The sequence below is a fragment of the Pinus tabuliformis genome, chromosome X, assembly GCF_031772625.1.
Source record: "Pinus tabuliformis cultivar Carrire ecotype Pingquan chromosome X, CPIR1, whole genome shotgun sequence".
In the NCBI taxonomy this organism is placed as follows: Eukaryota; Viridiplantae; Streptophyta; class Pinopsida; order Pinales; family Pinaceae; genus Pinus; species Pinus tabuliformis.
In genome coordinates this window covers 678,573,003-678,598,783 of record NC_142308.1, presented here as the reverse complement: position 1 = coordinate 678,598,783, position 25,781 = coordinate 678,573,003, and the positions used below count along the sequence as shown (strand labels likewise).

General features: G+C 40.9%; 1 protein-coding gene across 2 annotated transcripts in view; it reads right to left on the bottom strand.

The window, feature by feature from the left end:
- The window catches only part of LOC149141797 (putative sucrose-phosphate synthase 1), a 335,464-nt gene extending 309,917 nt beyond the window's left edge, over positions 1–25,547 (bottom strand). The window contains exon 1 of one of the 2 annotated variants that reach the window (XR_016264289.1): positions 24,673–25,547. Coding sequence is in view for 1 of the 2 variants with exons in the window: in XM_089447751.1 (XP_089303877.1) it covers positions 24,673–24,876 (204 nt within the window). In the remaining variant the exon portion in view is untranslated. The remainder of the gene's footprint in view (positions 1–24,672) is intronic. The other variant, XM_089447751.1, reaches the window with a different exon arrangement.
- Between the last annotated feature and the right edge of the window lie 234 nt (positions 25,548–25,781).

The window sequence follows — 25,781 nt, the reverse complement described above, 5'->3', positions numbered from 1 at the left end:
GTCATGTCAGGTTGCAAAGGGAGGCTATGAGCCTTCCAGTGGTTAGATCGACCTATGGAGGTGAAGAAGTGTTTTTTGCCAAATCTTTGTCATGGTTTAGCAATGTTGACACCTAATTCGAAAGGATTGGGATTATTGTAAATAGTTATAATATTTCAGTTATGAAATTTTAGTAGCATCAGATGTGTTCTAGCCATGAAATTTGGTGGAGAGGCTAGAATACATGAAATCTTCAAAACCCAGAAATCGTTTCTGGAAATTCCACCTAGAAGTGTCCCAATTAAATATTTCCTAAGTCTAAACTTAGGGAATATAGTTAATTAATCAGTATTAATTGAGATAAAGTGAGAATCATCTAGAAACTCACATGGATTGATCCAGAGATGATCCTAGCCATTGATTAAGTTTTAATCTTGGTCATTGGTGCCCTAATAGTGGATTATAAGAGGAGATCAATGTGGTGATGGAGAAGGAAGCAAAGTCACTTGGAGAATTCGATTTTCTAGAGTAGCAGCAGTCAGTTTACGGAGAGTTCGAGCTTCAGAGAGGCAGCAGAGATAGTGAGGGGCAAGGACAATGATCCGGAGGAAGTTTTCTAGATACAATTAGGCAACAGCAAGAGGGTCAAGTTATTCCCAGTGAGGCAGCGTAGAGGACTGCGCAGTTACTTCAGATTGGCAGTTCGATTTAGCTGAGGAAAAATCCGTTCTCAACTCCAGAGGTCGGGTAGAGTTTCCACAGTGTCGGAGAGACGATTTCCTCAGCAATGGCAGGCATAATTACTTCATCAAGGACTGGTTGGAGGCTTGACATCACAAAGACTGCGCAGTGCAACGCAAATGCTCACGCAGAGGGTCCAGGATGTTGATTTAGGGTAGCATCGGATGTGATCTAACCACGAAATTTGGTGGAGAGGTTGGGGCACATGAGATCTCCAATACCCAAAAAGGGTTTGGGTATATTCTAAACAGATCAGGAGATATTAAAATAATTAATATTTTTAATGAAGTCCCTAAGTCTAAAATCAAGGAAAATAAAATATTAATGTATATTAATATGAATCTGTGTTAGAGCGGTCCAAAAGACATGGATCAAGCCAAATCTAATCTTAGTCGTTGATTAGGGATTTAATATCGATCATTGAGATGTCAACAGGAAAAGTATAAGAGGAGGCTTAAGGGTCACTTGGAGAATACACCAAATGATCAGTCATTCTATTCTCTAGAGCGGGGTTTGCTAAGAGAGATAGAATCAGTGATCGGGAAGCACTGGAGGGGCGTTGAGTACAGAGAAACAGAGAAGGCAGAGATTGTGCCGGGGGAGCAACCCATCAACCAAGGAGGGTGACGCAGAGCCAACAAGGGCCACGCAGAGCCAGCCAAGTGCTACACAAAGCACCAGAGGGGCCAGCGCAGCTGACGCAGAGGCTCCCGGAGCTGACGCATGGCCTCCTGGGGCTGAGCAGGGCCAACGTGAGACAAAGAGGGGTTGACGCAGTCCAGTTTGGGCAGACGCTGGGGTTGCAGAGCAATTTTGTGCTAAGGAGCTGCCGGAAGGGTTTTCCGGGGTTTCAGCCAGGAGATTTCTCTCAAACTGTGAGGTATAGCTGCTAAGCTGCTAAGGAAATTCTCTGTTAGGTAGGCCAGTTTCAGCACCCAGATTGTACTTTGATATTACTTAATAAGAAAACCCTCAGATCGCTGCACCGGCTTTCCCACATTGGGTTTTTCCGGGGACATTGATCCAAAAATAATGGTGTCATGTGGTGTGTTTGTTCTTGTTTCTTTTAGTTGCTGATCTGTAATATGTTGAACATGTGCTGGTGTTTATTTTCAGTATTTACTTTGTAAAAAACTTGTTAAAGAAAAATAATAAGTAGGTAGGAATAAATCAGAAAAAGTGCATGAAGGGTTTCTAAACTAAAGAAAATTAGAAACTTCAACATGGTATCAGAGCGTGGTTGCAGATCACAAGTGGACTAAAAGACATCAGCCGAGCGAGCAATAGCAGCAGTAAACAATTGTCCCGAGGTGACAAAAGTTGTTTCTAGCAGTGCAAAGGCCAAGGAAGTGTGACGCAGAGCCAGCCAGAGCCATGCAGAAGAAGTCGGGAACTGCGCAGAGCCTCAGAGAGGCCAGTGTTGCTGACGCAGAGGGACAGAGGGCTAACGCAGGGCATCCCAGGGCTGACGCAGACCCATCTAGAGTGACGCAAAGCCAGCGTGGGGCAAAGAAGGGCTGACGCAATTCATGGAGAGGCAGTTGCTGGAGTCTAGAAGGCTGCAGAAATATTGCAGAGTGGAGTTGGTGAGGTACTGTAGTCTAAACAATACCTGACAGAGCAGGGCCAGAGGAGTTGTTACCGAGGGTTTCTAGCCAAGGAACCTGGATCAGCAGTACAGTTGCACAACAAGATCAGAGTAGGGGGCATCTCGACAAGCGACAGAAGGATTTCCAGGAGGGAAATTAGGACTCAGAGGGAGTCCAGAAGAGAACTTCCAAACGGGAATTAGAGACTCAGAGGCGTCGAACAGAGAACTTCAAAGAGGAAAATAGAGGAGCGTCATGGCACTACACGGGGTAAGATACCAGGATAGACTAGACGGAGCATCGAGCTTCGCAATCTAGAAGGCCAAAATCTTATCAGTGCCTGACAGGAATCATGTCAAGAACTTCGTCTTGAAGACGATAGCTATCCCAGTCGACCCAAATGATAATGACAAGTACGAAGAGGCGATGGCGAGGGCCAAGTGCATTATCCTTGACGGGGTCAAGGATCATGTGGTACCACATATAGCCGAGAAGGAAACGGCAGTTGAGATGTGGGAGGCTCTCAAGAACTTGTACCAGCATACTTCTGTGCAGAGAAGAATGTTGCTCGAGAACCAGATGAGGTCATATCAGATGAAGAAGGGTCAATCGATTGACACCTTCCTCGAAGGACTGAATGAGATTCGAGACCAGTGGACTGCTATAGGAGCAACACCAGATCAGGAGCTTATGGTGAGGACAGCCCTAAATGTTGTCTCAGAAGATTGGGAAGTGTTTGTCCAAAGTATCCTGGGCAGAGGGACTCTCCTACCTTGGGACGAGATGTGGGCAGCTCTTCGCCAGGAAGAGATCAAACGACAGTCAAAGACAAGTAGCAGTAGCAAAGGGATCAAAGTTCAGCAGGAGGAGGAGAATGTGGCCCTAGCATCTGAGGGAAAGCAGGAGAAGTGGAAGAAGAAAGATCTCTCCAAGATCAAGTGCTTCCACTGTGGGGAGATGGGTCATTATGCGACCCAGTGCCCAAGGAAGAAGAGTAAGGGAGAGTCTTCTGAGACTAAGGCAGCGCCAACACGGGCAGAGAAGGAAGTTTTGACAGACGATGACTGTGCCATGAGTGCACATGCACCACTTGAGCGGAAGTGGGGAGACATCGAGCTATAGTCAGGGAGACTACAGGCGATGAGGAGCAGGATCCTCAAGGTACCCAGCCTCTTAGATTAGACCTTGCTATGGGAGACCCGACGAGGAGTAGCAAGACTGGCTGAGTGCGTAGAAACGGAAGCAGATGGAGCTGCAGAGAGAGCTACAGTGCAGGAGTCCCGAGACAACGCAGAGCTAGCAGGCCGCAGCGATGCGAGAGGCACAGGAGTGTTCCACCAGTGCAGGAAGGCACAGTGAGGTGTGCAACGGTGCGAGATTCAGGGAGTTGTTGCAATAGCGTAGAGGTCAGAGAGAGGGAGCACTTGTCAACCGCAGAGGGAGCTTCAGCATCAGTGGGTGTTTCTAGCCCAACAGGGAGGTCAGTTGGGAGATCAGTTACTTACTTCTCAGTAACTGAGTTGCAATGCAGCAGTGGGCAGCACGATGCAACATGATGGGAGGAGGTGCAGTGCAGATGCAGTGCTGGAAGGAAGGACCAGCAGCAGCACAGATGCAAAGGGAGTTGTCGTACAGATGCAGTAGTGGCAGTGGCAAAACCATGGGCAACAGTACAGGATGCAGCAGTGCAGAGGATGTTGGGCAAGAAGGCCTAGCATCAGCACAGGTACCGATGCTGGATGTTCAGAGTAATACTCAATGAGGAGTATTGTTAGAGCACAGTCCTCGCTAAGAGGGAGTGTTGATTTGGGATAGCATCGGATGTGCTCTAGCCACAAAATTTGGTGGAGAGGTTGGGGCACATGAGATCTCCAATACCCAGAAAGGGTTTGGGCAGATTCTAAACAGATCAAGAGATATTAAAATAATTAATATTTTTAATGAAGTCCCTAAGTCTAAACATAGGGAAAATAAAATATTAATGTATATTAATATGAATCTGTGTTAGAGTGGTCCAAAAGACATGGATCAAGCCACCGTTGATTAGGGATTTAATCTCGGTCGTTGAGATGTCAACAGGAAAAGTATAAGAGGAGGCTTGAGGGTCACTTGGAGAATACACCAGACGATTAGTCATTCTATTCTCTAGAGCGGGGTTTGCTAAGAGAGATAGAATCAGTGATCGGGAGAGCAGCTGAGGGGCATTGAGTACAGAGAAATAGAAAAGGCAGAGATTGTGTCAGGAGAGCAGCACAGCAGCCAAGGAGGGTGACACAGAGCCAGCAAGGGCTCACGCAGGGCCACGCAGAGGCAGCCAAGTGTTGCGCAGAGCACCAGAGGGGCCAGCGCAGCTGACGCAGAGGCTCCCAGAGCTTATGTGGGGCCTCCTAGAGCTGACGCAAGGCCAGCGTGAGACAGAGAGGGGCTGACGCAGTCCAATTTGGGCAGACTCTGGGGCTGCAATGCAGTTTTGTACTGAGGAGCTGCCGGAAGGGTTTTCCGGGGTTTCAACCAGGGGATTTCTCTCAAACTGTGAGGTATAGCTACTAAGGAAATTCTCTGTTGGGTAGGCCAGTTTCGGCACCCAGATTGTACTCTGATATTGCTTAATAAGAAAACCCTCAGATCGCTGCACCGGTTTTCCCACATTGGGTTTTTCCGGGGACATTGGTCCAAAAATAATGGTGTCATGTGGTGTGTTTGTTCTTGTTTCTTTTAGTTGTTGATCTGTAATATGTTGAGCATGCACTGGTGTTTATTTTCAGTATTTACTTTGTAAATAACTTGTTAAAGAAAAATAACAAGTAGGTAGGAATAAATCAGAAAAAGTGCATGAAGGGTTTCTAAACTAAGGAAAATTAGAAACTTCAACACAGGCGGCCGAGTTTTCTGAAGGCAGGTTGTGCCAAGATTGCTTGTGGAGGAAGGGTAATTCCCTTCAATTATTTTGCCCAGAATTTTTCTTGTTGTGGATTGTCAGTTTCAAGCATCCAGATTGTACTCAGATTTTCCCTGTTGCATAATAATAAAAACCCTCACTGTTGCACCGGTTTTCCCAAGTTGGGTTTTTCCGGGGACATTTGTCCAAAAATAATGGTGTCAAATTTGATGTGTGTGCTAGTATTTTCTTAGTTTCCAACACTTTTATTTCCGCAGTTTTATTTGTGAAGGTTACGGTGTGTTTATTTCGATATGTGTTGCAGCAAATAAATTGTTAAAATAATTATCAATTAGAAGAAATAATACCAATTGCTGCAATAGGATTTCAGTAGTGAGTTGAAATTTTCATGGTATCAGAGTGTAACTGATTAGCCGGGGAGGTCAGAAGCAAAAGAAGGAATTTCATTGTTTAGTAAGAGCAGCGGGCCGAAATTTTCAGAGGTAGTGCAGTTCCTTGAAAGACAGGTCGAATTACTGGAGCAGCAATTCGATTTTCAGTTGCAGGTTGGCAGAAAAATCGAGTTGCTCGAGTTAGTGATTCCGTTAGTCAGAGGGATAGACTGCAGCTCAGATTTTTCGTTGGGCATATTTCTGGCTAGACGCAAAAGGTTTTGTAATAGTTCGCTAGAACAAAACCAACATCAGGTGGAAGAAAGAAGCACACACAACAGAGAGAAAATTTTACTCAAGGAACTGAGTCTCGGAAGTTTGAATTTCCAGTTGCAGATTGGCAGTGGCAGTTAGCAGAGTCGCGCATTCCAGAAGGGAGTGTGAATAGCAGCGCAACAACCGAGCATAGGGAAAGAGGGAGTTTTCGACAATTTCAGAGATAGCCACTATAGGGCTTAGAGACTAGGATAGGTTGGATGGATCTTCCAACTATGTCATCTATAAGGCTAGGATGTCCTTCCTTCTAGATTAATATGGCCTGAAAGCCTATACTGATAACGTAGTGGCAGTTCCCTAGGATGCAAATCAGTTGAAGGAATATAGGAAGGAGATGGCGCAGGCGAAGCGGTTGATCCTGGATGGAGTCCGGGACTTAATATAGTCTCACATATAGCGGCCAAGGGAACGACCAAAAAGATGTGGGATGATCTCTCCACATTATACCAGGGTACTTCCGAGCAGCGGAAGATGTTCCTAGAAGAGAAGCTGAGATGCATCAGGATGCAGAAGGGGGAAGGTATAGATCCCTTCCTCACCAGGATTCAGGAGGTCCAAGAACAGCTGTGAGTTGTTGGGGTAGTGCCTCAACCATCAGAGCTAGTGCGATTAGTGCTCAATAGTGTCTCAGAGGATTGGCAAGTTTTTGTCCAAAGCATATTGGGCAAAGATAGGTTACCAAACTGGGACAAAATGTGGGCCGATTTGTAGCGGAAGGAATTGAAGTGAGCTCTGTTAAAGAGCTCCATCAGTGGTAGCAATAGCAGCGGATCAAAGATGGTGAAGGAAGAGGAGAATGTTGCCCTCGCATCTAAGGGTACTAGTCAGGGGCAGGGAGAGTATAGAAAGAAGAAGAAGGACCTATCTAAGGTCAAGTGCTTCAGGTGTGGCGAATTTGGCCACTACAGTGCCCAATGTCCTATTAGGAAGAAGGACAAAGAGGAGAAGCGGGATCAAGTGGCAGCTCATGCTGAGATAGATAGGTTGTCCTCCAACTTGGAGGAAGACTTCACTATGATTGCCCATATACCTCCAGAAGTGAGGTGGGGTGACTTGGAGTTGTAGCCCAAGAGAGCTTCAGAGGTTAGGCAAGGTTCTTGAGGAATCTACCTCATGGATCACTACCTGGCTACGGGGGCCCATAGTTTTTAGTGGCAGGATAGATCAGTGGCAGTTGATGCAGTTAGTACCAAAATGACAGTTGCAAAGACTAGTAGTAGTGAGATGCTAGAGAACGCAATGCAAAGTTGGCAGCAGTGCAGAGTGGCACAGTGTAGAGTTAGCAACAACGCAGATGCTTCAGAGACAGTGCAAAGGCTAGTAGCAACCAGAGACTCGGGTGACAGATGCATTATACTGAACACAGATGATTCAGTATTTTGGATGTTTTTCAGTTGCAGATGTTACAGTTGCAGCAACAACAGAGTTGCAGTGTAGATGCAGTGTTGGCGGTAGTATAGCAGGGTTAGCAACAACACAGATGTAGCATCAGAGTTGCGCAGTAGTTGATGGGCAGTGGCAAGCAGTCACAGTAGCCAAACATCAGCAGCGTGACAGGAGATGATACAAAGACAGGGTATTATGGCAGGGAGTTCAGCACTATAACACATTCCTCGCTAAGAGGGAGTGTCAGTTTTTGTAGCATCAGATGTGTTCTAGCCATGAAATTTGGTGGAGAGGCTAGAGTACATGAGATCTCCAAACCCCATAAATCGTTTCTGGAAATTCTGCCTAGAAGTGTCTCAATTAGACTATTAACCATTTTTTTAATATTTCTTAAGTATAAACTTAGGGAATATGGTTAATTAATCAATATTAATTGAGATAAGGTGAGAATCATCTAGAAACTCACATGGATTGATCCAGAGATGATCCTAGCCATTGATTAAGTTTTAATCTTGGCCATTGGTGCTCCAACAGTGGATTATAAGAGATCGATGTGGTGATGGAGAAGGAACTGGAGTCACTTGGAAAATTCGATTTTCCAGAGTAGCAACAGTCAGTTGTCGGAGAGTTTGAGCTTTAGTGAGGCAGTAGAGATAGTGAGGGGCAGGGAAAGTGATCTGCAGGAAGTTTTCCAGATCTGGAGAGGCAGCAACAAGAGGGCCAAGTTATTCCCAGTGAGGCAGTGCAGAGGACTGCGCAACTGCTTCAGATTGGCAGTTCGATTTAGCTGCGGAAAAATTTGTTCTTAGTTCCAAAGGCTGCGCAGAGGTTCCAGAGTGCCGAAGAGACAATTTACTCAGCAGTGGTAAGTAAAACAGCTTCATCAAAGATTGGTTGGAGGCTTGACGTCATAGATACTGCATAGTGCAGCGCAGAGGCTGACGCAAAAGGTCTAGGAGACCGAGTTTTCTGAAGGCAGGTTGTGCCGAGATTGCTTCTGGAGGAAGAGTAATTCCCTTCAATAATTTTGCCCAAAGTTTTTCTTGCTGTGGATTGCTAGTTTTAGGCATCCAGATTGTACTCAGATTTTCACTGCTGCATAATAATAAAAACCCTCACTATTGCACCGGTTTTCCCAAGTTGGGTTTTTCCGGGGACATTTGTCCAAAAATGATGGTGTCAAACTTGATGTGTGTGTGTTAGTATTTTCTCAATTTCCAACGCTATTTTATTTCCGTAGTTTTGTTTGTGAAGGTTGTAGTGTGTTTATTTCGATATTTGTCGTAGCAAATAATTTTTTAAAATAATTATCAATTAGAAGAAATAATACCAGTTGTTGCAATAGGATTTCAGCAGTAAGATGAAATTTTCGCAGTGGAGTTATCAATGCCTGGCCTAACATGGTATTAGAGCTACAGGTCTCTTTTTAGCGTGGATTACTTCTTCCACTTGTTGTTTCCTCTCCGGATCTCAAAAACTTCCTCTGGATCATTGTCCCTACCTCTCTCTGTCTCTGCTTCCCTTCTCCAACTCGAACTCCTTCAACAACTGTTGCTGCTCTCTAGAGGATCAAACTGCCCAAGGAAATTGATCTTTGTGTGTGTTCTCCATCTACCCATCGACCTCCTCTTATAATATCCAATTGGGACTGCAACAGCCAAGATTAAAACATAATCGATGGCTGAGATTATTTCTAGATCGATCCATGTGAGTTTCTAGATGATTCACACATTTCTCAATTAATATTGATTAATTTACCCTTTTTTCCTAAGTTTAGAATTAGGAAATATTTAAAAATAGGCTAATAATCTAATTGAGACACTTCTAAGTGTAATTTCCAAAAACCATTTCTGGGTTATGGAGAACTCCTATGTTTTAGCCTCTCCACAAAGTTTCAAGACTAGAACACCTTCGATGCTACAAAAACTAACATGACTCCTAAATAAACCTTCTCTAAAACGAAACTAGAGGTCGAGAACATGAGAATCTTTGGATGTCCTGTATATATTCATGTTCTTAAGGATAAGAGGGACAAGCTTGAGCCTTCAAGAAAGAAAGGCATATTTGTTGGATAAAGTGAATCTTCAAAAGCCTACAAAATATACATTCCAAAGCAATGACGGATTGAGGCCAGCCAATATATCACCTTCGATGAGAAAGTGGAATATTGAAGGTCTATGGAAGTCTCCATACATTCCTTGGAAGAGGTAAAGCAGGAGACCTCAGGAGAGGAACATTTGAGTTCTACAGAATGTACCAGAAGGCCAAAAGGGCCTCAAGATCTAGCAAAACTAGTCATAGTTCCAAAGATCAAGAAGAGACCAACATGGCTTAGATCCACATTAGAAGAGGCAGAAGGACATGCAACTCCTAATGGCACATCTCGAGAGACAAAGAAGCTTAAGAGGTTCTCCAACTATGCAACTCTCATGACAAAACTCATTGATGAAGAACCTTCCACATATAAAGAAGCAGCTAGTCAGCAAGTGTGGAAGGAAGCAATGAATGAAGAGCATCAATCAATCATAAAAAAAATTGTTTGAGAAATCATGCCAAGGCCTGAAGGGAACTCAGTGGTGACTTCTAAGTGGATCTACAAGATAAAGCATGTTGCAGACGGTAGCATTGACAAATACAAGGCATGGTTTGTGGCTAGAGGATTCTCGCAGAAAGAGGGAGAAGACTATGATGAGACTTTTGCTCCAGTTGCCAAGTATGCCTCCATCAAGTCCATCATTTCTCTTGCTACTGCGTTGGGATCAGTGTTGCAAGAAACGTCCCCCCCAAATAAAAAGCCCGATCCGCGATCTGTACGGATCCGTGGGTGATCCACCCTCCGAAACGTGTTTCAGAAAAACCGAAACATGGATAAGGCTGATAAATACGCTTCCTGCCAATTCGGAACCATATGGGCAAAACGCATTTCATATGGCGGATCGGCCGTACGATCCGCAGCACATCCGGATCGGATCTGTATGAATCATGACCGCTTCACCGGGCGAGCAGCCATTTCCACCACACGGACCAAAAAAATGTGACTTTTTTTAATTGTTTTCACTTTTTTTTTGTTTTCTTTGGTTGGGGGTGGGTCCACCTTGGGTTAGGGTGAGGAGTGAAGGGATTTAAGACCCTTTCATCTCTCATTTGCTCACTTTTATTTTATGAGAGCTTAGAGAAGAGAGGAGAGGAGAAGAGAGGAGAGCTTGGAGGAGTGAAGGAGGAGGAGCTTGGAGGACTTCCATCTACAAGAGCTAAAAAGGTAAGTGCAAACCCCAAACTCCCTCATTTTTTGACATTGTTTTTTGTATTTTTCTCCTCCCTCTCCTACTCTTTCCCATTCTTTCTACTTGTTCATTTAATTGCAGGTTGTCCACCAACTATATCCATATTCCAAGATGGTGTTCTTTTGACTTCTATGTATCATTCCACTTTTGGTTTTAATGATGGTAAGGGGGAGTAGGAATAGAAGGGAAGAAGAACAAGAGGATAGTGGTCCCAATATGAGTGACCCAATGTATGATGAGGAGGAAGGGTTTGAAGAGGAAGGGGATGAAGTTGAACCTGAAGGGAACACTGAAACACTAGAGGGGAAAGTTGCATTAACACCCTTGTGGAACTATGTGACCAAACTTGAAGGGGGAAAGGGTGGTGGAAGCTACAAATTTTTGTGCCCTCGTGGTTGTCATGGAGGAAAACCATTTAGTGGTTCATATACCCGTGTGAGGAGGCATCTTTGTGGGGTGATGGACAATGATGAAAAAAAGGGTGTTGTGGGGATACAAATTTGCCCAAACATTTCAGTTGAACAAAGAAGAAAATACATCCAAATAGAGGAGGTTGCACAACAAAAAAGCAAGAAACAAAAAACTCATTCTGAATCAAGTGCAACCTCTAGATTTGGTAGCTCATCTCCTCATGGTACTTCTGCAAGCTCTGGAGGTAAAAGAACAATAGGGGATTTCCTGAATGTTGTTGGGAGGGATGATGTGGATGGAAAGATAGTCTGATTTCTTTGTGCTTGCGGTGTACCATTCAATGTGCTTCGCTCTCCCTATTGGCATGAAATGGTAAAGGCCATCAATAAAGCCCCAAAAGGATACAAGTCCCCCAACTATGAGAAAGCTAGAACATTGTTATTAGAAAGAGAAAAAGAAAAGGTCCAAAGAGCTTTGACACATTTTACAAATGAGTGGGTAGATTGTGGGGTATCCATTGTATTATATGGGTGGACAAATATTAGAAACCAACATTTGATAAATGTTCTTGGTGTTTCTGCTACTGGTGCAGTATTTATTACATGTCATGACTCCTCCTCCGTCAGTGCATTTTCCCAAAACATTGCAGATCTCCTATTGCAATCAATTAGAGATGTTGGTCCGAATAATGTGGTTCAAGTGATCACAGAAAATGCAGCACATTGTAAGGCAGCAGGAAAAGTTATTGAGCATACTCATCCACACATCTTTTGGTCTGGGTGCCTGGTTCACACATTGAACCTTTTGATGCATGATATTGTGAAGCATAAAGAATGTGGGTGGATTAATGAGCTTTACAGGAGAGGGAAGCAACTCATTAAATTCATCACAGGGCATACAAGGGTAAACTACTTCTATGGCACTTACTCCAAGTTGCAGTTGCTTAAACTTGCAAAAACAAGATTTGCCAGTTATTACCTCACCTTTAGGTGGCTAGTGAAGGTGAGACAAGCTTTAACTAATATGGTGTGTGCTGAATCATGGGAGGAAATTAACACTGATAGAGATGGTGCTAATGTAGCCAAGGACACTATTCTTGACATGTACTTTTGGTCACAGGTTAAATATGTTTTGCAATTCACCAAACCAATTTATTACATGATCAAGTTTGGAGATTCACATTGACCAATAATTGAGGAGGTTTATGAGCAAATGGATAGCATGTTGGGGCAGATTAAAGACATTGTTGAGCCTAGAGATATCACCTTGTACAATTATATTCGTGCAGAGGTGGAAAACCGATGGGAAATGATAAATGTTCCATTGCATGCATTAGCATATGTTTTGACACCTAAATACTATCATCCATCATGGCTTTTAACACCAACATCTGGGGGGAAGCAGGAGAAAACCACACCAAGATCAAGAGGTTCACAAAAAATATATGATTGCATTGAGTAAATTAGTCCCTGATGAGGAGGTGGCTGCCATGGTATGGAGACAGTTGAGCAACTATACGCTTAGCACTGGTCCATTTGGGAGCATGCATGCAATTAGAGATTGAGAGACTTTTTCTTCTCTTGAGTGGTGGAACATGCATGGAGGTGCTACTCCACTTCTACAGACTTTGGCATTGTGGGTGCTATCACAGGTGGTAAACACGTCTTTTGTAGAGAGGTGTTGGAGCTCTTATTCTTTCATCCACAGTGTTAAAAGGAATAGGGTGAGTTTAGACCAAGCAGAGAGCTTGGTTTATGTTCATTACAACTTGCGATTGTTGTCCCATTTTTTTTAACCACATGGTGAATCGGAAACTGCCAGTCCTAATTTATGGGAGACCCAGGATCAATCCTCGTAGCTGCCTCTATAACACCAGGAGTACATCCAACCACCTGCAAGTTGGGTATACTAAGATCCTATGATTTTAGCAAGAGCAAACTCACGTGCCGCCAAGACGGGATTGGGGAATCCGCCCCTTTAGCTTCCACCACAGCAGGTCAGTGTACTCAATGAGATTTGAACTTCGGTCTCCCAGGCTTCGCCCAAGTGACTTACCGCTAAACCACACATCACTGTACTGCGATTGTTGTCCCATTACTGTGATGATGCAAAGACTAATAAAGACCTTAAGATTTGGGACAGGAATCCAGAGGAGCCCAATTTGGAGGATGGAGTGTTGCGATTAGAGCAATTAGAGGATGCTCTTATCCAGGTATGTCCATTGTGGTATGAATTTTGCTTATAAAGCATTTCTCTAATTCCTATTTTTTATTTTTTTGTTAACTGGTGGTTTTTTTTGGTATGAATTTTTTGAGTGATTCCAAGATGATGATGATCGAGTTGAGATGCCACCCCCATCTAGTCCCTTGGTTCCCAGGTTCCATGGTTCAACACCAACAGCAGGGGATTCGTCTTCATCAGTTTCAGTGCCACAACTTCCACAGGCGCCATCTTCTTCATTGCAACCACGTGGAGGCCCACCGCCTCGTGGTGGAAGGAGGAGAGATTGGTAGATATATTCACAATTTACTAATTTTGTCATAGATTAATCATTAGACTTGTAGGCTTGTGAATTTGAACCTTTTTGTCTTGGCAGTGACCAAGTGACCGATTTTGTAAACATTATTATTTGAATTTTGGACATGAAAAATGTTGACAGTTGCTCACTTGCTAGATAAATCATAATATGTTCTATGTTTTATGTTTTATAATATGCTTAAATGTTTTATGTTTTATATTATGCTTAAAAATTTGATGTATTTTTTTAATTGCTAGAATATAGATGGTTGATGCTCGAATAATTAATCATTGATGTACATACTACAATGGAATCATGGATGCCATATCTATCTTGATTTATGTAAAAATATGCATGTTTTCATGTCTTCTACAACTAATTTGGTATTTGGGATGTTTGTTTTGAATATAAATGCAAAAAAAAAAAGATCATCTATATATATATAGTAGACGCTTCCAAGACGCTTCGCTTCCTAGATTTTTGGAAAATGACGCTTCCGCGTCCCCGCTTCCAAAAAACGTCCCCGTTTCGTCCCCGCTTCGTGCAACGTTGGTTGGGATGGAATTTGCACCAGATGGATATGAAGACTGCTTTCCTCAACGGCGTGATTGAGGAAGAGGTGTACATAGAGCAACCTCAAGGATTTGAGGTATATGGAAAGGAATCTCATGTTTGCAGGTTGAAAAAGGCCTTGTATGGACTCAAGCAAGCTCCAAGAGCTTGGTATGATCGTATCGCCAACTATCTGGCAAGACTGGGATTTACCAAGAGCAAAGCCCATCCAAACCTTTACTTTAAGGTTGTAAGGAATGCACCTGTGATCTTACTATTATATGTTGATGAGTTGTTTTTGACAGGTGTTGAGCCTCTTATCTTGGGTTGATGCACTATTACTTGGGATTAGAAATATGGCAGGAACCTGGTGAAGTTTTTCTTGGTCAATGAAAGTATGTGTTAGAGATCCTTCAGAGATTCGGTATGATGGATTGCAAATCCATGGCGACTCCCATGGTGACTAACTTGAAGAAGTTAAGAGGCTTTGACTCCAGATTGGTAGATCCATCTATGTACCGGCAGTTGATTGGTATGTTGATGTATTTGGTTAACACTAGGCCGAACATCTGCTTTGTTGTGAACACCTTGAGCCAGTTCCAGGTAGAATCAAGACATGAGCATTGGATTGCAGCAAAGCACATCTTGAGATATTTGCGTGGTACAGTGAACTATGGCTTGAGGTATTGTTATCACTCAGATGTCTTCCTTAGAAGTTATCAAAGAAGGAATAGTCTGAGGTAACCACAAACCTAATATTTTAGACTCGGGTTCTAGCCAACCTAAGTCCAGAGAGGGCTCTCTCTTTATAATTTAACTTTTTTTTGGGTAGGATTTCAGGCTAGTTCTTAGTGCTCATGATTGTTTTGTTTTGATTGGGTGGTGGAATTAAGAAAATAGATGGTCAGAACAAGTACTCAGGCCATTGTGCTATGGAGTCAATCAAAGAGTGGCTTAACTAGATCAGATCAATCACTAAGGTAAGAGTTCACAGGGCAGGGTAGTCCTAACTAGGGCAAGGGCAATGAAGAATCCTTAATCGAGATTAAGATGAAGAAAAGAAGGATGATCAATAGCAAAGGGCAACTAAGAATCATTTACTATGGACCAAAGGGGGGGAAACTACGGAAGTAAGGGAGCAACTAAAAATTCCCAGACTAAGATAATTTAGCAGAAAACATATAAAAAGTAAACAGTTGAAACAGAGAGCATTTAAGCTAATTCTGAGGTATCATTCCTTGTTTACTTTTAAGATTTCATAAGAGACACATGTAAATATTTAAAACATGATGAGAAAACAATATTTAAACATGAAAAGATAATACTTATTTGGTTCCAACTGTGCACGAGAATCCAGTGAAATGCCCTTAGCTTTATTTCATAATCCAACAAAACCAATCCAGTCTTGAGTACAATAGCTCCTTGGCCCAATATAAAATGTCTACAGAAATGTATTTTAATCCACCCCAAAATACTTCAAATGAAGAAGTATTTATACAAATTCTAAACTGAAATATCTTCAAAAAAAAATCAAGATTGGTTTTACAAATATCTCAAATTGTTTTACACTAATAAAACTTAAATAAAAAACATTCAAAACTAATGTTTAGCACTATTTTTATGGATTTATGGTGACAAAGAAAAGAAAGTCGAATTTGATAGCAACTCTAAATTGACGATGAGGCATCCCAGTCACTAACTGCATCCTTTCTTTGTGCATTCTGCTCCAGCAATTCTGCAATATTAGGGTCCAATGATACGCCTATATATCTCAATTCGAGATAGATATGTAAAAATTGAAAGAGGTAATTGTAGATAAACATGTTATTGAGATAAACCTCTCTCAGTTTCCCAAAATTCAGCACCAGTTGTTCACAATATTCTCTGCAAAAATATGTCAAAAACAGGACTTTGCACAAACTTAAAAATAAGTTGTGAAGACATGCACTTATCTCCCTTTTGGTAATACCTGTGTAAAAAGTGAGATAGGTTTTTGTAGACTGGCCTGTTAAGAACAAAAACCTCCTCCAGTATCTCAAAATACATCTTGAATTGGTCACAATAGTTTTTGCAAAACTATGACTTAAACAGGAAATTTCTGAAGAATGTACCATTTCTACTCTGATTTCATCTTTTAACCTTAAATTTCTTTTAACTGTTTTTCACTTTTACTTTGGATAAACTTCATTGTTGTTGGTGAAAGTGTTTTCATCTCTGTTTAACCCTTAATGCCTCCATGTTTACTGTTTACTATTCACTGTTTACTTTTACCGCTCTGTTTTTTCATCTGTCTTCACTTCGACATGAATCTGTATGCTATGCTTTGTAACTATCTTTCCTGCTGTTTATCTTCATGCTAGCTGATTTACTTGACTTGGTCTTCAATCTGATACTCTTTAACCCTGATACACTTTGACTGCTTTTTCACTGTATCATTTTACCTTCACTGTATATTTTAGGTTTTTACTGTCTATTTCAACAGTAAATCATTTAATTTCATGTTTCCTCTGCTTGTCTTTTAACTTTATGTTTTATTTTCCATCTCTGTTTGAATAGACCTGATAACAATCTCGGAGTAAACAGGTCTTATGACTAGTATTAAGACTGTTTATCCAAGGTTGTAGTTTTTTGATCCCCTGTAAAATAAAACAAACTATTAGGAAAACGTTGGGTTGACAGGGAGGGTCATTAATGGATTTATCGTGCTTTATAGGTCTATGGAGAGTCCAAAGTGATTTCGAGAGGTAAACCATGCTTGAATTGGTTTGCAGAGGCTTTAGGTGGAGCAGAAGGGTTTCATAAGTTTACACAGGGTTTTACTGCACAAACAGGTGAAAATGAGCAACACTAGGGTTTTTGTGTTTAAACGGGTAAACGTTTGATTTGTTTGAATTTTGGCGCAAAGTGAGCAATAGATGGTTTGTCGTGTAGCGGGCGGCGGTATGTGGTTTTCTTCGCACCGCTTTTGGGCGTTGGGTGGTTTTGGGGGAGGCCACCCGATTCCATAGACTGAACGACACGTAGCACGGGGGCTCGGCCTAAAACCACTCATATCGGGCGGGTAACGTTCGGACGTCAGGCCCGCCCGATATGGTTAATAATCGTCGGATCAAAGGGGAGGCGATCGCACAGTGATTGGGCTTGGGAGTTGTGCGGAGGGTAATGGAGGGGCCCGGCTAATGTTTAAGTGCGGTGGTTTTAATTAAATGATGGATTAAGGCGGGGTTAATGCATCAGGCGTGATTTGATTGGTTAATGGGTTTGACTTTTTAATTAATCGCAAATCGATTAATTTACGTCGTTTGTCGGGGTTTTATTTATAAAGTTTATATTACAAACTTCGGGATAGGGGTATTAATATTAAGGGGGTTTAATAAAATATACGGGAAAGGGGTATTTTTGGGATTTAATATATAAATAAAATTAAAAGTTAATATGAATGAAAGCGGTAAATGGATTTAGCGCTAAGTACAATGTACATTTATAATTCATTGGCTTTGTATAAACACATTATAACTTAGGCTTAGTGTTATTTTTGTGGGTTTTCTTAGGAAAAGGGGTTTACTTGGGGGTAATGGCTTTTCCTTAGGAAAAATAGAGTTTAAACCTTAGGAAAAGAGGTTTTATGAGGGGAATGAGGGGAAGTGAAGAGAGGTAAATGTTTATGAGGGGATTTTTTGTACTTAAGGTCTATAAGTCATTAAGCCGAGGGTTCGGTCCCTCCTGAAGTCAGAGAAATGCTCTGAGTCCCTTTGACTTAAGATTTTAGGTACTTAAAAATTTTGTTGGAAATTAGTTAAGTGAAAAGTGTAACGAGTGAGGGAGGTTAATCAATTTGATTTTGTGGATTTGATACATGCCCAATTATTATCCATACTTGGACCTTTGATGATGAAGGTGATCAACATGCTTTTATCTAACAATCATCACAATTCTGCAACCATTCTTCTACTTACCCACCTACTCATCCTACCATTTTTACTTCTCTTTATTAGGGTGCACTTATGCTAGCAAACCCTTATCAAAACCTTTTTCTTTTCTTTTACAATGGTATTTTAACTAAGTCTAACCTTATTACATCCAAGGGCTCAAATTAAACAATTGAGCTCCTTTTATTTACTCTACCTATCTAATTATCTGCCAAGATGAAACAGTTTTGTCAGATTTTATCCTCTAGCTAAAAAACATGAAATTCAAAGCATGGAATAACCAAAATTAAACTGTTTGATTACCACGGATTATGGCGTGAATAACAAGCTGCACACAATCATTATTATGCATAAAATTAAATAGTAGTGGCATTTTGGCTTGCACACTTTCATGGTCTTTTTGTTTTTGGGGTTCATATTCTTTCATTTTTTTGACCTTCTCTTATTCTTTTTGTCCCTTGATTTATCTTTTAGAACATACCCTCTTTACATTTTTTAATTTTTATAATATGGAAAACATTTGCAAAAAGCAAAGGTATGTACATATTACAGATTTAATCTCAGCGATTCAAAAATTATGACTCCTATTGGTATAGGAACCTAACAGGGATGTTGCAAACAAAGGATGTATAGCTTCAGGAATATATAAATGTTGATTGGAATGGAAGTGCTGAAACAAGAAGAGTAGCTCTGGAGTATGTTTCAGTTTGGGATCCACTATGATATCGTGGATGAGCAGGAAGCAGAGATCGATTGCACTCAGCACTGTTGAAGCAAAGTACATCGCAACCAATAATGCCTATACCGAAGCAGTATGGCTTTGGAAATTGTTTGTAGGATTGTTCGGCCAAGAATTGGAACCGATGATGATACAATGCGATAATCAAAGTTGTGTGAAGCTTTTAGAGAATCTCGTGTTCCATGACAAAGCGAAGCATATTGAGATCAAGTACCACTACATCCGTGACATGGTGCAAAAGAGAGCAATAAGACTCAAGTACATCTCCACCGATGAGTAGACAGTTGATGTTCTGACGAAGTCGTTGCCAAGGGGCAAGTTCGTGTAATTCAGAGACAAGCTGGGGTTCGTAGAGATCTCCCCTCTTGTTGAGAGGGAACGTTGATTTGTCTGCAACACAGATGGACATTCTCCCGAAAGGGAGAATGGGTCCAAGAGACCCAAAGGGCTCAACAAGCAGTGTTGAGTGAGTGTCTCTTGGAGGAGGACCCTGATCACACACCAGGAATGGTGGAGTGAGGTCCTGGACCCTGATCACACACCAGGCATGGTGGAGTGAGGTCCTTCAGCATCTAGACCCTAATCACACATCGGAAGGGTGGAGTAAGGTCCTGGACCCTGATCACACACCAGATAAGGTGGAGGGAGGTCTTTTTCAACATCTAGACCCGATCACCAACCAAACAGGGGTTGAGCGAGGCCTTGACCCAAAGTGCTCACTAGGAAGGGTTAGTGAGTGCTTGCTAATTGAGGTTCTCAGCATTTTGGCCTAGGTAGTGGCCATGGGATTCAAGGATCGATCACTCTGGAGGAGTGAGTCCTGATATGCTAATGACATTGCCATGGGCTTGGTACCACCCTGGATATGGCCACTAGCAGATGTTGATGATAGATGATGATGCTGGTAATAATGGATAACCTTTTCTTTAGAGAAATTTGTTCAATTTGAGAACATCTATGACGGTGATTATGAATACCTCCCTAGTTAAGAGGGAGTGTTGAATTTGTAACTATGGTCAGTCTTCATAATATGCTTTTGGTCACTTGATGGAACGATATTTATCATTGTGAAGGAATCTCTCTCTCCATAATTCACAGTTTTTGGGGAAACTATTGCAGGGGGTCGAAATTTTTTGGGTTACTGGGGCAACTATTGCAGGGCCAAAATTATGGAATTGCAGGATCAAGAGCGAAGTGCAGGATCAATTTGGGAGACTAAACTTGGAGGAGAAGACCATGTTTGACCAAAGGTCTAGGTGTGTCTCTCAATGAATAGGAAGAATTTCTCTATTGAAAAGGTTGTTGGGTTTTTCCCAGTAGTGGGTTTTCCAAAGGTAAATCTTGTCTCTCTTTTTGTGCATTGTGATCTCTAGTGTTCTATTGTTCTTTATTGTTGAATTTATGAAGTATAATTGTTGAATGATATATTGGAATAAGTTAAAAGAAGATCTACATCAAAAGTAATTATCAGAATTTCAGAAATATAATGCTAATTTTAATTGCACTAGAAAATCAACAGTTCGTTGTTTGTAACTTTGTAATATTGTTTGTGTCAGCAAAATGTTGTAAAGTTCATGTCATTTTCTATAGGCAATATACTTTTAGGCATTTATGAATGTATATAAAAGGCCTCTGAACTAGGAGGTCAAATAATTTTAGACTTGTCTAGGAAACTCCAGAAAAACCTACTACTTAAATATTGGATGCAATTTTGTTCTGCTCTAGCATAGAATATGCTAATATAATTTCACCTATTATTGTTACACAAAAAAGAAATCGAAAGAGGAAGGCCTCACATAAGGACTATAAGATGGCAAATGGAGTGAATAAATACTTGCAAAGGTTATTTCCAACTTCTTTACAAATTGATGTAAGGGAGGAATTTGCTTGTTTTGTTGTTGGATTAGAATATTTTGCAGACCTGTCAACTTTGGATGAGAGGAGGACCATGAACCCAATTAAATGGTGGACTTTTCATGGGGAAAATGGTGTTTATTTGTAAATCCTTGCCACTTGTAATCATATCACAAGTGGCAAGCTCTTAATCAACAGGAACAAAAATGGACAGTTTCATTCATTTCATGTTGCACAACAGGTTGGGATCACAAAATTGTATAAGTTCATTCAAACCTATGCCTTGTGTCTCATATGAGTAAAAATATACAACTGGACCTCATAAATATTGGGATGTGGAAGCAAAATGCCCAGACTTGGAACTCTCTCTTGTTGCTTTTGATATCAGTGGTGATGCAACCTGAAGTAATTTTTCCTCTTCTTCCAATCCAGGCTCTAGTTCTGCTAAGCAAGCATCTTGTTCTATTTTTCATTGATGACGACATGGATGAGGATTATTAGGATATGTACTTGTACTTGTCTTTATCTCATGTTTTATTTCATTTTTAGCACATATAACCTTATGTATGAAAGCTAATTTTGAATATACATCCTCATGTATAAAGGTTAATTTTGGATGTAAAGCCTCATGTATAAACGCTAATTCTAGAAACTTGGATGTATAGCCTCATCTATAAAGGCTAAATTCGGATTTCGCATCATGTAAGCATCTGGGAGAGTTAATATAGATATGGGTTTCTTTATGAAATGTCATTTATGTGCCTCATTCTTTTTTTCTTGCAGATAATGTGTTATTCGTAAAAAAAATTATGTGTGCGTACATTTCCCCCAATATTTCGATTTTTGGGGGGTCACATTTCGATCCACACTTATTTTGGAAATTTCTAGACATTTCCACATTTCGTGCAACTTAGGTTTATTATAGCATTCTACTTAAATTTGTACCAATGGATTTTTCAGCATGGACAAAGCATTGTGAAGTGTATCTCTGCTCAAAGGGATTTTTGATTGTCAAGTTTGAAAATATAATGATTATCAAAGAGTTTTAGAGGAAAGCCCTCGTTTTTAAGGTATAATTGGGCTTTTTGTTACCCCTTGACTTCCACATTTTGATGCTTCCATCATGTCAATAACAAAAACCCAGTTTGAGTTCAACTCCTAAATCCACTGCTTCATTTTGGCATTTAAAAGTTGTTTAGGATATTATAAATGTTTTGGACACATGCATCAAAACAAATGAGATTGGATTAAACTATATCTTTCCACATATGCCAAAATATGTGTTGGAAATAACATCAATCAAGGACTCCTAGATAATATGATATTACAGCGAAGCAATTTTCATTGCGTTCAAACTCTTGATTATGAAAATACAACATTTCTGTGTCGTTTTTGTCAACAACCAAGGCATCTCCAAGTTTTGTGTCTTCATGCATGCTCCTCTTCAACAAATAACAAAGGACATAAACCTATACCAAAACGATGGCAAGAATGTGAACCACTGGATCTAAAGAATGTAGAAGATTACAATGACATAACTTAGAACTCTACAAATCCAGACATAGAGAACAATATTAGTCTAGAACTGATGAATGAGGTCAACAAAGATGACGCAAATGCCTTGCAAATGATAGTGACAAATGAAGCCCCATCATGGGGGTAAAGAGAATATATGAATGTGACAAATCTGATTTTGATAATGATTTGGCACAATTTTTGGATGATGGACATTTGATTTCTCCTTTCAATTGTAACCTTCCAATTTTTAATTCACCATTAGTTACTACAAAGCCTTCTTCAAAGGTGTGGCAAGAGGCTAAAAAAGGAAAGTTGAAATGGTAGGATTCAAGAACAGGAACAAAAGTTCATTAATTTGTAATACATTTTTCTTTATAGATCTCGAGGAATCGATAACTAGACAGGATTACCTAGGCAAGTTCTAGATTCAAATCCGATCAATTGCCACTATAACCATTAGGCTAGTGGCAACAGCCCATAAGCGTCCACCTAGTAGCATGAAAATTCGACAAACCCTGAATCCTATTGCAGCAACTAATGTTAATTCTTCTAATTGTTAATTCGATTAAACAATTTACTTGATGTGCGCTATGGAAAATATTGAATTAAATACACTGCAACCTTGACAAAATAAATATTGTGGAAGAAATAAATATGCTGGAAGAATAGATGCACACACACACAAATACAAATTTATTTTTGGACAAAGTCCCAGGGAAAACCCAACTCAAGAAAATCGGTGCAGCAACTGAGGGTTTTAATATTATGTAGTAGTAAATTTGAGTACAAGACTATGGATGCTCAAATCTGGAAATCCATACAGAGAAATCATTGACAATAAATCCAGTGAGAAAAATATCACTCCCACAGGCGATCCAACACTGACCTTGGCTCAAGTTGAGCTGCTCTTTACTGCCTTTGGGCAGTCACTACATCAGCCTACGCATTATTACGTCCTCACAACTCAGAATTGCTTTCCCTCTCGCTATCTAATCAGCTACTATCTAGAAGATGGATCCTCCTGGCCTCCGGACTCTCTCCGGTTTTTGGCACTGAATAACTGCTTCTCCCCAACAAAATACAGAATCCCCTTTGAAGCACTGCGTTGCCTCTCTGTGGCACTTACTGCCTCTCTACAGTGCACTCACCAGAACTGGAAAAACTTCCTTCAGCCTTACCATCCCTGCCCCTCTCTCATTGCTTCGAGCTCACTAGCTCTCTCTCTCTGGCAATGGACTATTGTTACTCAGAAAATCGATATGCCAGTGAAATCAAACTGCTAGTGTGTATTCTCTAAACCTCATCGAGTTTCTTCTTGTAATCTCTCATTGAGACATCAACGGCCATAATTAAAACTTAACCGATGGCTAAGATTAATTAGAACTCAATCCAAGTCTTTTTCTAGAAGATTTTCACTATGAAGTAATTAATACCGTTTAATTAATCATATTTCCTAAGTTTAGACTTAGGAAATATTAAAAATTGATTCATTATTTTAATTAAGTCGTCTCTAAGTGGAATTTTCATAAACAATTTCTAGGTTTTGGAGAATACACGTATTCTAGCCTCTCCACCAAATTTCGTGGCTAGAACACATCCAATGCTACAAAAACTAACAGAAAAAAGGAACAAAAGTTCAATAATTTGTAATATTTTTTTCTTTTTAGATCTCGAAGAATCAATAACTACCCAGGATTACAGAGGCAAGGTCTAGATTCAAATCTGGTCGATTGCCACTAAAACCCTTAGGCTAGTGGCAACAGCGTGCAAGCGTCCACCTAGTAGGAAACTTATAACTTAGCAAGGGCCAAGACATCAGGAGATACACCAATGAGGGAGGTCTCACTCCAAGGGGGCATCTACACCTTCTTCTAAGGTGTGCCAAGAGATTAAAAGAGGAAAGGCAAAAAAGGTAGGATTCAAGAACAAGAACAAATGTTCATTCATTTGTAATACATTTTGGTTTTAAGATCTCGAGGAATCGGTAACTAGTCGAGATTACCTAGGCGAGGTCTAGATTCAAATCCAGTTGGCTGCCACTATAACCCCTCAACTAGTGGCAATAGCCCACAAGCCACCACCTAGTAGAACACTTATGACTTAGCAATGGCCGAGACATCCGAAGACACACCAAAAAGGGAGGTCCCACTCCAAAGAAGAATCTACCCTTCTAGCCTTGTTGCAACGAGCCAACATGTCACTGGTGGAAATTGAACTTAGATTGGGAAGGCAATCAACAATCCATCTAACCATCCTTTCCACTCTTATATTTTTGAAGTAGGGAAAACATCTCCCCAAGACTTATGAAATGCTCTTGTATCATTTGTAAAATGTAACTTTTTTTCTTCTACTTCATTTTTGTAATACGTAAGAAAAAAAAGACACCACACTGCATAGCTAAATAAATACATAAGGTGGCGCACAGAAGTTCAAAAAGGTTGTAAATATAAAGAGAATCAGTCGATCGTAACAGCAAATAGGCAAAAAAACAACTTAAAATAATCATGTCACTCAGCCAGATATCCTCTGCATAATACAGTACAGTTAGTTAGGTTGTTGTAAATACCTTTATCCATGACCGATAGATATCAGTTTCATCAAAGCCTGTGACGACTTCTTCAACAAAATATTTAGTGGGATTAAAATGCCCTCTCTCCCGCAACAATAGCGATGAAGATTTTGGATCTTCTGTGCGAATTTCATTACCAACACCAGGGCCAACGTCCAATATCGCTTCCAGGTAACTATTAATCCAGTCGTTTGCCGCCATGGTGACGATAAAGAAAAGAAAAAAAACCTCCTGATGTTATTGAGAGATTATGCAAATGAAATCCCGATCAGTGTTGCCGGAGTGGAGGTTCTATTACAGGCAATGGAATTCAGTTCTTCCGGGGAACAAGGTGAATTTCCCTCTTCTTTTTCACTAAAAGAAGTTTAAGTTCTTTGCAAATGAAGCCGGCGTGACTTCTTTGATGTAATTGATGGTTCTGTTTCAGGCGCCATAAATGATCGCCGAACAAGCAAAACATGCAGGAAAAGTATTCAAAATTGGAGGGCGGCGAAGGGTGGTAGAGGAATTGGCGATGTCACTAAATTTGGAGCAATCAAATCAAAATCACATCACGTCACAGGTATTATGTGTTGGGGATTGGGCCTATTAATGAGGGACAAAGAGCGGTGGTAAATTTAAGCTCAACTTCCAAAAGCAAGCAAGAAACACATTCATGGATCACGGTTGGGAAAAGGAAACGCTCGGTCTCTGTGCTTTACTTTTGCTGGCATGGACTTCTCTTCAGTAATGTTTTGAGCAGCCAATCTCGTCTCGTGTGGGCGCTTCACTCCATGCCACGGCAACAGAAGAAAAGCCCAGTGAACCATCTAGTGATTTAGGAAAATCCTATTTCCACTTACACTATAGGATCATTAATGCGCTCTTACATGTGCGGGAGATAGACTTTTATAACACGCACAGGGGTAACACGCCGTTTTTATTTTTATTATCTAATTATAAACGTCTATCTCCCGCGCATATAAGAGCGCATGCGCTCTTAATGATCCTATAGTAGTGGAAATAGCATTTTTCATCTAGTGACCGCTACGAGGAGGAATCCCACGTATCAGCGAAAATGATGGTAATTATTTGGAAGATGGATCCTTCCACACTCTTCTCTATCG